Genomic DNA, 10,272 nt, shown 5'->3' with positions numbered 1-10,272 from the left:
CGGCGGACCACCGGACGGAGGCTTCCGCGGGGGCTACGGCGGCGGCGGCGGACGAGGCGGCTACCCGAACCAAGGTTACGGTGGCCCTCAGCAGGGCCCGCCTGGTGCCGGCTACTACGGCCAACAGCCCGGCTACGGCAGCCCAGTGGCTCCGGCTGCTACTGGTGCCAACAGCGTACCGCCCGGCGGTGCTGCCGCTGGCGGCCAGGCTGGCGCGCAGCCCGACTACTCGGCGGAGTGGGCCGCCTACTATGCCCAGCAGGCTGCGGCTGGCAACGGCGCTGCAGCTGCGGCCGCTCCGGCGGGCGCAGAGGGCCAGGGCCAGGCTGCTGCCGGTCAAGACTACACGAAGGAATGGGAAGAGTGAGTACCTCGCCGCCTCCGACGCGATGCCGCGGATGATTTTGGAACCAGTCGACTGATGCTTGGACCTACGCTCTTGCCCCTCTCCCTCGCTCGACAGGTACTACCGTCAGCAAGCCGCAGCGGCTGCCGCAGGCGGACAGGCTGGCGCGGCAGGAGCCGGCCAAGGCCAGTACTAATGCGCTCGCCCGCTCGACGGCACTGGCCGCGCTGGTGTTGGTGTGCCCGCACCGCCGAAAAAAGCAGTCTCGAATGAACGTCGAACCGGTTCGGTGCCCGCGCCCGCGCTGCTCTAAGCCTCGCGTCGAGAGGCATCGAGGATGTCGCGAAGCGCCAGGGCGCAGACTGCCTCCCTTCCAGCCTTGACGGACGTCGCGCCGTGTGTATCCTCCCAGATCCGGTCTAGGAAACGAAGAGTGACAAAGTGCTTGAGCCCCGCCGGTCCCTTTCTGTCATTTGTTTTGGGTCGTGCGTGCGGAAGTCGAGGAGAAAGAGGGAAGGGCGGGTGCGAGGTCAGCAGATGGGGGGGGTTGGGCTGGCTCCATGCGAGGTCATTGGTGGGGAGCCCGGTCCGGCGCGGGAGAGGAGAGGCTCACGAGAGGTTGAGGCTCTTGCTATCCATGATGGGGCTCGGGACGCCGAGATGCGAGGCCAGTTCTGTTCATGGTGCGACGAAGGAATGGCGTGAGACAGGTGAGCTCGACGATGAGGTCGGAGTCCAAAAGCGAAAGGGCGAGAGTGTGTGTCGGGGGAGCAAACACGTACCGAAGAGTTGGCTAACGGCCGAACGGGTCGAGTCGACCTGGACGGGTTTCGTCTTGCCTCTCCCCTTGACCTTGACGTACGAGAGCGTCTCACCCTCCGCATCGACGGTTGGGACCGCGCCGCTGGTCTCGGTGTGGGGCTCGACATTGCTACTCTGTCGTTGCGGTGGCGGTAGCGACGTTGACGCCGCTGCGGCCGTGGATACCGAAGCGGAGGCGGAGGCAGTGGCGGGTCCATCTGGCATTTCGACGTCTTCGACGTCGAGCTGGGCACCGTATAGCTCGACGTACTGCTGCAACGTCAGCACACGAGCATCCTGTAGCGTCATGTCCACCAGCCGGGTCCACGAGTCGAGCTCCTCTGCCACCGTGGCTCGAGATAGAGCAGTCGCCATCTTGGCGTCGTCTTTCGTCTGTCGTCTTGTAGCCTATCGTCTATCGTCTTGGAGCGGGCGAGGGCGAGATGTCTAGAGCTGCGCAGGAGATGGTGTAGATGGAGGGAGTGGCAGGTGGAGATGAAGATGGAGGGGGAGAGGAGGCGGAGGGCCATAGGGCCAACATCATGGGTCCGAGCGTCGAATCAAGTTTGGCTCAACCTCGCCGCACCTCCCTCCACCTTGGTTGCTCGGTCGTGTGCTGCGCCTCGCCCCGCGCTGCACCGTCCCTGAGCCCCGAGCCAGCCAGGGCCGTGGACAGAGAGGGATGGCAGCCGTGAGTGCACACACTCGTTCGTTGCTTTGGTAGATGGTCATCAGATTCTTTTCTCAATCGGTGGGCCGTGCAAATCGTGTCTATGTGTGTGGATGCGAGGCTAAAGGAGGGGCAAACAGGAGCAGAGCTGCCTGCGAAGCCCGGGTAACTAAGCGAAAGGTGGTAAGGAAGGGGGGCCGGGAAGAGGGTCGGAGGAAGGCGACGCTGCGGTCCCTGACCGTGGCCTCACTGCCCCTCAGCAGCGAGAGCTTGGGTAGGATGACTTGCAGCGCAGCCTTCCGAAGCGCCTAGGCAGCAAGACGGAGGAAGGAGGAAGTGTCGACCATCAGACCGAGACGGCCCTCGGCCATCGTGCCTCGATGGACTCGGTACGCCATGTCCAGGCCTAGCCAGGTCCCTCAACCTGACCAGGAAATGGCGGCGCAAGCCAAGGGGCGGACGCCCGACGAAGCTGCTCGGACCTGTATCCCCGAAGACGGTGTAGATGGAGCAGCAGAAAGAAACCCGGGTGACGATGCGGCGGAAGAAGGCGAAGGAGGAGAACCCGTAGAGGTGCCGCGAGAAGCTGCGGCGGCGAAAGACAACCTCAGGAGAAGCGAGCGGGCGAAACGGAAAACAACAATCGTCCTGGTCCCTTGATCCCCGTGTGGCAGCGGAGGCGGGGCTTGCGTCCTCACTGCTGGATCGAGGCGGCAATGTGCGCGCGGAGCTCTGGGTCGAGCGCCGAGATCTGGGCCAGCAGGTGCTGGGCGCGCAGCTTCTTGACGGCGTCGGCCAGGCGCCCTGCCGAGGCCTCGAGGTGCTCGGCGATGCTCTTGTCGTTGTCGGCCTCGGGTGCGCCGACGAGCGTCACGAGCAACGCGCGCTGCTCGGCCGCCGAGAGGAGCGGGTTGGCCTCGCCGATGGTGCGGATGGCGGCCACCTCGCTCATGCGGCGGCGCAGGCGCCAGTAGAAGTAGCGGCGCGCGTTTTCCCACGGCAGCGCCGTCTGGAGGACGCCAACGGCCAGCATGCGTCCGGCACGGTCGTGGGCGTCGGCGTACTCGGTGGCGATGGCGGTAAAGATGGGCGAGAGCTGCTTCTCGCGCTCGGCCAGCTGCTTCCTCGCCGCGGCCTGCTCGGCCGGGTCCGTGGCCGCCTTGGCCGCCTTGGCCAGCTGCGCGTAGGTGGGGTCGAGTCGCTCCATGGTGGCGCGCTGCTTGTCGGCGCGGTACTTGATCTCGATCAGTCCCGAAGCCTCAAGGACGCCTCCGCGCGCGCTGTTGACGTCGGCCGACATCTCAATCATGCCGTTGTCGTTGATGGCCGAGTCGACGACGACCCAGGAGCCGCCGCGGAGCTCGCCCATCGGCGGGATGTGGACAAAGACGGGCTGCTTGTACGACGAGAGGCCGTCGACAATCTTGCTGCCCTGCTTGAGAACCTCGTCGTACATGTCCTGCTGGCCGCCAGAGAAGCCACGCCAGTTGGCGAGAATCATCAGCGGCAGGCCCTCGCGGTCAAAGTCCCAGATGGCCTGCGCCGTCTTGTAGGCCGAGTTGGGGTACCAGACTTGGCCGGCCTCCATGATGCGCTGCTCGGTCGAGTTGGGGTTGGCCGGGTCGGCGGGCACGACGCGCTCCAGGGTGCGCGTCTCGACGGCAATGACACCGACGGGGATGCCGCCGAGGCGGGCGCGGCCCGTGACGACCGACGTGGCCCAGCCGCCGAGAGTCTCGACGAAGCTGCCCTTGTCGAAGAGGCCGCTGAGGTACGAGCCGTCCTCCTCGTCGACCTTGCCGTCGAGCAGGAAGCGCGGGTCGTAGGGTCCACGCGGCGGCGAGTAGGTGACGGCGCGGTCCCAGGTGTCGGCGGTGGGCATGATGGGAACGGCGGCACCGCGCTGGGCGGGCACGAACGACATCCAGTTGACAAACGACTTGACCGCGTCGAGGTCGTTGCGCGCCGTCATGTGCGACACGCCGTTCTTGTACATGATCTGCGGTCCGCCGAGCTGGAGGTTGGACGTGTATACCTCGCGGCCGAGCAGCTTGTTGAGCGCCTGGTATCCCGTCAGGATCATGGGCGATCCCTCGACCTGGATCACGCGCTCGCCGAGGCGCGCCAGGTAGGCGCCGATGCCGACGCTGCGGCCAGTGACGATGGTGGCAGTGAAGATCTCGTCGCGGGCACGGCTCGTCTCGCCGGCAATGAGGCCGGAGCCCGAGAGGCACTCGACGCCGAGGCCGTCCTGCGAGAGGCCGATGATGTCGGTGATCTGGTGGTGGGTGGTCCCGTCGGCGGCGACGACGGCCTTGGTGAGGACGCTGTTGGGCGCCGTGGCGTCGATTGACGCCTTGGCCGCGTCGTCGAGGTAGAGGTACTCGAAGCCCTTGGTGGCGTCGTCACCGACGAACTTGGCCTTGAACAGGTCGAGCGCCTCGGTGGCCAGACCGATGCGGGCACCGCTGTTGGCCGAGACGTAGAGCCTGGGCACGCCCAGCTCGCGCGCCAGCTTGGTGGCGGCAGCAAACAGGCGGTCCTCGACGGGGCCGAACGAGCCGGCCTGGACGGTGACGTCGTTGGCAATCAGGACCATCTTGCGGCCGGCGGGGTACTCGGGAGTGAGGGCCTCAATGATCCAGGCGACCATGCCGATGGTGTTGGTGCCGGCGGGCCGCTTGACCTCCTTGAGCTTGCCGCCGTCGTCGAGCACCAGCTCGGACACCGAGGCGAGCACCTCGGCGGGCGTCTTGGCCGCGTTGACCTTGGCCCACGACGCGCGCAGCGCCTGGCGCAGCACGTCGATGAAGTCGTAGGCGAACGTCGTCTGGAGGGCGTGGGCGCGCGAGCGGCGCGACTGGAGCGCCACCTTGGTGGCGTAGGGGAAGTGGGTGCTCTGGCCGTGGAGCGGGGCGGCGCTGCCCTGGGGCTCGATGGCCCTGAGGATGCTCGAGCCGTCGTCGGCAGCGACCTCCTCGTAGGCCTCGTAGCGCACCACGAGGCCGGTCTCGTTGGTGATAAAGGCGCGGATCGGCCACGACTCGCCGTTGCGCTTCTTGAGGATGATGCGGATCTCGGCGCCTGTGATGCGCAGGCGGAAGAAGCGCGTGCCGTGGCGCTCGATGAAGCCGGCGAGCGCCTTCTGGACGTCCTCGAGGCTGACGTCGAGCTGGTAGATGAACGACATGAAGATGTGAGAGGCGTCGGCGTTGCGGTACTCGGGCTGGCCGAGGGCGACCTCGATGACGTTGAGGATGTCGTTGACGATGCGGTCCGACTCGGAGATGAGGTAGGCGGCCATGTCGCCCTGCACGCGGCCCGGGCGGACGAGGGAGCGGACAAAGAAGCGCGTGTCGGCCGGGTTCTGGATGCCGCGGGCAAAGTAGAGGTGGATCGTCGACGACGACACGGGCACCGGCGTGATCTCAAAGTTCTGGCTGAAGCGGTCCAGCTCGAGCTGGTAGGCGAGGGCCGGCTCGATGTTGCGGATCGCCTTGACCTCGGCCCACACGCCGGCGTCGTCGGGGCGGAGCGTGGCAAAGTAGGGGTACATGCCAGGCTGGCAGAGGAGGTAGGTGACGCGGCGGACGCGGGCGGCGGCGAGCTGGCGGGCGAAGGTGTTGGTGTGCTGGACCAGGTTGGCGCGGATGTCGGTGTCCTGGGCGCCCGTCGTGTCCGAGACGGCGATGTTGAGCACGTTGATGGCGGCGGCGCCGTCGCGCGAGCGGCCGTAGTACTTGAGCACCTTGCTCAGGACGTCGGGGATGTCCTCGACGGTGCTGCAGCTGGTCATGACGCCCCTGCGCAGCTCGTCGTCCTCGCGCGACTTTTTGGCCATCATGTTGAGGTCGCTGATCGACAGCTGGCGCTGGTCCTCGACCGAGCGGGCGCGGCTGGGCAGCTGGAAGTCCCAGCTGAGCACGGCGCGCTCCTCGATGTCAAACTCCTCGACGGCGTAGTCGAACTTGATGACCTCGTAGGCGCGGTAGGCGCGGATGACGTAGGTGCAGAGCGCGGCAAAGGCGAGGTGGTGCTCGCGGTGGCCAAAGAAGGAGTGGAGGACATCGTAGACCGAGTACTGGCTGTCGCTGAGCTCGCGGAGCACCTCGAGCGAGGGCGAGTGGTAGTCCGAGTCGCCGCCGTAGGTCGACGAGGTGACCGAGAGCTTGAGAATCGACTCCATCTGGGCGGTGCGGTCGCCGAGACTGGGCATGTCGGCGTCGAGCGACACCTCGCGCGCCTTGAGCGCCACGGGCGCCACCGACTTGCCCTGCAGGCTGGCGAGGTTCTTGAGCGCCTCGCCCATCTTGGGGCCCGTGGTGCGCGAGACGAGGGCGGTGCGCTTGATGTGCTTGTCGAGCAGCGTCAGCAGCAGCGCATTCTTGCGGTTGACACCGTTGCGCGACGTCTGCAGCTCGACGACCTTGTCGAGGTTGCCGTCGGCCTGGAGGCGCATCTCGAGGATGACGTCGGCCTCGCCGGTGAAGAGCGACTCGACGTCAAAGTACTTGTTGAGGAGCGCCGCCAGCACGTTGGCCTCGTGGCCCTTGAGGCCGCCGGCGTAGGCCTCAAAGAGCTGCGTCAGCGGCGCCACAGTGGCCTGCACCTGGCCGCGGATGGCCGCGTCGACGCTGTCGCGCAGGAAGTTCTCGGTCAGCTTGCGCATGCGCACCGCGGGGAACTCGGCGCCCTTGGACTGTCCGAGCTCGAGAGCGTTGCGGAGGAGGTCCTCGAGGCGCGACGGGATACGGCCCGAGAGACTCGAGAGGATCTGGGTGCACTGCCCGTAGGGCAGCTCCGGGTTGCGCAGCACCTCGATGAGCTCCTTGATGGTGGCCTGCATCACGGGGCTCTGGTCGTAGCCGTCGAGGATGTCGCCGAGGATGGAGACGAGATAGGCGAAGCGCTGGTGCGGCTTGCTGCCGACGATGACGGGCAGGCCAAAGTCGGGCAGCTGGCCGCCGAAGGGCTTGGCGTGCTGGACGCGGCTGGGGTCGTCGAGCGAGAGGATGCCGATGATGTCGCCGGGGCTGAGGGCGACGCCGGGCGTCTTGACAAACGACACGATGCCGTCCTCGGCGGCGACGAGGGGCAGGTACATCTTCATGACCTCGATCTCGGCGATGGCCTGGCCAGACTTGACGTGATCGCCGCTCTCGACAAGGAAGCGGACCAGCTTACCGGGCGACGGGCTGCGGATCTGGGTGGGGTCGTTCTCCTGCTCAATCAGGCACGTCTTGGAGTCGACCATGAGGCGAGTCATGCCCACCTCCTCGCGCCAGTAGACCGGGTGCGACTTGCCCGCCAGGCCCACCAGCAGACCGCCGTCGGTCAGGGGCCGCAGCTCGACCAGGGTGCGGCCGCCGTTGAGGTAGAGCGTCCACGCCGACTTGGAGCTGCGGGTGGCGGTGAAGTTGTACTTGACATTCTCGTAGATGAAGTCGATCGAGAAGACCGTCTTGATCGTGTCGCGCGGCGGCACCTGTCCCTTGTTGAGGATGCGCTTGAACTCGTCCTCGCACTCGCGCGCCAGCAGGTGGGCCTTGACGGCGGCGCCGCAGACGATGGCCAGGTCGGAGGGCGGCCTCTCGGCGGTGAGGCGGTCCTGGATCAGTCCGTCGAGCCAGCCGGTGGTGATCGTGTTGGACTCGAACGCGTCGGTCTCGAGCAGCTTGATGAGGTACTCGACCGTGGTGCGGAAGTCGCCGCGGATCGAGAGCTCCTTGAGCGAGATGACCATCTGCTTGCGCGCCTCGGAGCGGTCGGCGCCGTAGGCAAAGATGTGGCCGAACTGCGAGTCGGCGTACTCGTGCAGCGCGCCGCTGGTGCCGACACTGAAGTAGCCCCAGGTCGAGGTGCTGGAGCGGAAGTTGAGCTCGGTCAGGGCACCCATGCCCGGCTTGAAGCCCGTGTCCGGGTTCTCGGCCGTGATGCGGCAGGCGACGACGTGGCCCTTGGGCTGCGGCTTGCGCTGCGTCTTGACGCTCTCCGGGTCGGCAAAGTCAAAGTCGATGACCTCGTTGCCGCGCGGGTCCATGCCGTAGAGGGTGCGGATGTCGCGGATCGAGTAGAGCGGGATGCCCATGGCCACCTGGAGCTGGGCGGCGGGGATGTTGACGCCCGAGACCATCTCGGTCGTCGGGTGCTCGACCTGGAGACGCGGGTTGAGCTCGAGGAACGAGAACTCGTTGTTCTCGGGCGAGTAGAGCCACTCGACGGTGCCCGCCGACACGTAGCCGACGAGCTTGGCCAGGCGGACGGCGGCCTTCTCCATCTCCTCGCGCGCTGCGTCGGGGGCGATGGTGACGGGAGCCTCCTCGATGATCTTCTGGTGGCGGCGCTGGACGGAGCAGTCACGGCCGAAGATGCTGATGGCGTTGCCGTACTGGTCGGCCAGCAGCTGGACCTCGAGGTGGCGCGCCTTGCCGGCGAGCTTCATGACAAAGACGGGCGAGCCGGGGACCTCGCCGAGCACGGCGTTGTAGAGCTGCTTGAAGTCCTCGGCGTTGCTGCACATGCGGATACCCTTGCCTCCGCCGCCCTCGGACGCCTTGATCATGACGGGGAAGCCGATCACCTCGGCCTTTTCCAGGCCCTCCTCGGCCGTGTGGATGCACGCCTTCTGGTACACCTCGTCCGAGACGGTGAGGAAGCCCTGCTCGCTCATCATCGTCTCCTTGATGCCCGTGCCCGACCAGGGCATGCACGGCACGTCGGCGTGCTGGGCCACAATCGTCGACGAGATCTTGTCTCCGAGCGAGCGCATGGCCGAGCCGGGAGGCCCGATGAAGATGATCCGCTGCTTCGACGCGGCCAGCATCTCGGGCAACCGCGGGTTCTCGGAGGCGTGGCCCCAGCCGGCCCACACGGCGTGGACGCCGGCACGCTCGGCAATGTCGACGATGAGGTCGACGTTGGCGTAGTTGTTGTTGTTGGAGCCGCCGGGGACCTCGACGTACTGGTCGGCCATGCGGATGTAGTCGGCATTGACTTTGAGGTCCTCGGGCGTCGCCATGACGGTGAACTCGATGGCCCGCTCATGGCCGAAGGTCTCGTAGGCCCACTTGCGGATCGAACGGATCTCCTTGACGGCGGCGATACCGTTGTTGCAGATGAGCACCTTGGTGATGACGCTGTGACCGCCCTGCTTGCGGATAAAGTCGGCCACCACTCCGGCGGGCGCCGTCTCGAGCGGGTTGCCGCCTGCCAGTCGAGAAGGGGAGAAGAGCACCGCTCGAGGCTGGGTCAGCGAGCGGAGACGGCGATGCGTTGCAGCAGCCCGCGTGCTCGCAAACCTCCGACTCACCAATGAAGTGGGCGACTGCCTTGTGATCCGGAATCGGCATGCTGGGCGAGTCTATTCGGGCTTGCCTGCGAAGAAGATCTAGCGGAAGGCGATGTTTCGAGCGTCCGGAAGAAGCTCGGGAGGTCTATGCGGCGGGAGAGGGGCCGAACAAATAGGAGGCTAGCTGCGAGCAAGCGGTCTGCGACGAGAGGCGACGGCTTCGCTGCAGGGATAAGAGGGCGGGTGCGCGTGCTGCTGCTCCTGCTGCTGCTGCCGCTGCTGCTGCTGAAACGGCAAAAGGGGGTAGGTGAAGCTGGCGAGACGATGGTCAAGCTGGCGACGCTTCGGAGCGTCCAGAGGAGGGGATGGACGTCGTCAGGAGTCGGCCTGGCCTTGCGTGCTGGGTCGTCGGTACTAGTCTAGCAAGGTCGAGGGAAACCTTGGCGGAGCGAGTACGCTAGAGTCGAGTGGAGGGTTGCGACAGTCGAGGAGGAGGATGTCGTCGGAGGTCGCGGTGCCAGGAGAGTAGGGGGCAAGGGCGAGGGTCCAGCAGGTGTTGGTGGTGGAAGGAGGAGGAGATGAGGGGCGAGAGAGACGAGGAAGAGGAGGGGCGTCGGGCGCGAGCTCGAGGGGCGATGGTGGGGGCGGCCGCCTATATCTACCTCGCTCTCCCTTGCCAACCTGCCGCGATCCCGGTCGAGGATGGCAATGGCGGGCGTAATTCTGCCCTGCGTCTTCTCGATGCCATCACCAGCCGCCATGCATCGCAGCCCCATCTCGGCGCCTGCTGCTGGGCCTCGTCGCCCACCACAGCCGAAGCCGGACTCGTGCTGCTCCCAGGCAGGCAGGCAGACAGGCGGGCTAGGGTCACAGCTGGCCCCGCGCCCTGTTTGGGGTTGTCAGAAGCGGCGGCGGGCAGCCAGCTCCGGCGACATCGGCGGTGGGCCCGCCGTCCCTCTGGCTGGGCCGGCCTGCTTGTCTGCAGGCGGGGCCCAGAGGATCCAGAGACCGCCCTGCGTTGGGCCAAGAGGCAGGGTGGCTCGTGTGCTACCCAAAACCAGCCACCAAAAAAAAAAAAAAAAGTTCGCGGCTGGGCTTGGCCAAGGCCCGCGGGCGAGGGCCGACCCTTGCCCAAGGTTTTGGATGGGGCTCGCCAGCCCTTGTGGA

At 66.5% G+C, this 10,272-nt stretch overlaps 3 protein-coding genes across 3 annotated transcripts in view; 1 reads left to right on the top strand and 2 right to left on the bottom strand.

The window, feature by feature from the left end:
* PFL1_01424 (uncharacterized protein) overlaps positions 1-542 on the top strand; it is a gene marked incomplete at both ends in the record, with an annotated part of 2,091 nt that extends 1,549 nt beyond the window's left edge. The window contains 2 exons of the mRNA XM_007878926.1: positions 21-363; positions 464-542. Of these exons, the coding sequence (XP_007877117.1) occupies positions 21-363; positions 464-542 (422 nt within the window). The remainder of the gene's footprint in view (positions 1-20; positions 364-463) is intronic.
* A 113-nt stretch (positions 543-655) lies between these two features.
* PFL1_01423 (uncharacterized protein) lies at positions 656-1,522 on the bottom strand (the record flags this gene model as incomplete). The annotated part of the gene is made up of 3 exons (XM_007878925.1): positions 656-812; positions 960-1,020; positions 1,129-1,522. 3 exons carry the CDS (start codon positions 1,520-1,522, stop codon positions 656-658), a joined length of 612 nt encoding a protein of 203 aa, XP_007877116.1.
* Positions 1,523-2,511: 989 nt separating this feature from the next.
* On the bottom strand, positions 2,512-9,166 carry PFL1_01422 (uncharacterized protein; the record flags this gene model as incomplete). Its single annotated transcript, XM_007878924.1, has 2 exons — positions 2,512-9,023; positions 9,127-9,166. The coding sequence occupies 2 exons, from the start codon at positions 9,164-9,166 to the stop codon at positions 2,512-2,514; spliced, it is 6,552 nt and encodes a 2,183-aa protein (XP_007877115.1).
* Between the last annotated feature and the right edge of the window lie 1,106 nt (positions 9,167-10,272).

The sequence above is a fragment of the Pseudozyma flocculosa genome, assembly GCF_000417875.1.
Source record: "Pseudozyma flocculosa PF-1 unplaced genomic scaffold scaffold00003, whole genome shotgun sequence".
NCBI classification, from domain to species: domain Eukaryota; kingdom Fungi; phylum Basidiomycota; class Ustilaginomycetes; order Ustilaginales; family Ustilaginaceae; genus Pseudozyma; species Pseudozyma flocculosa.
This window is presented reverse-complemented; position numbering and strand designations above follow the sequence as displayed.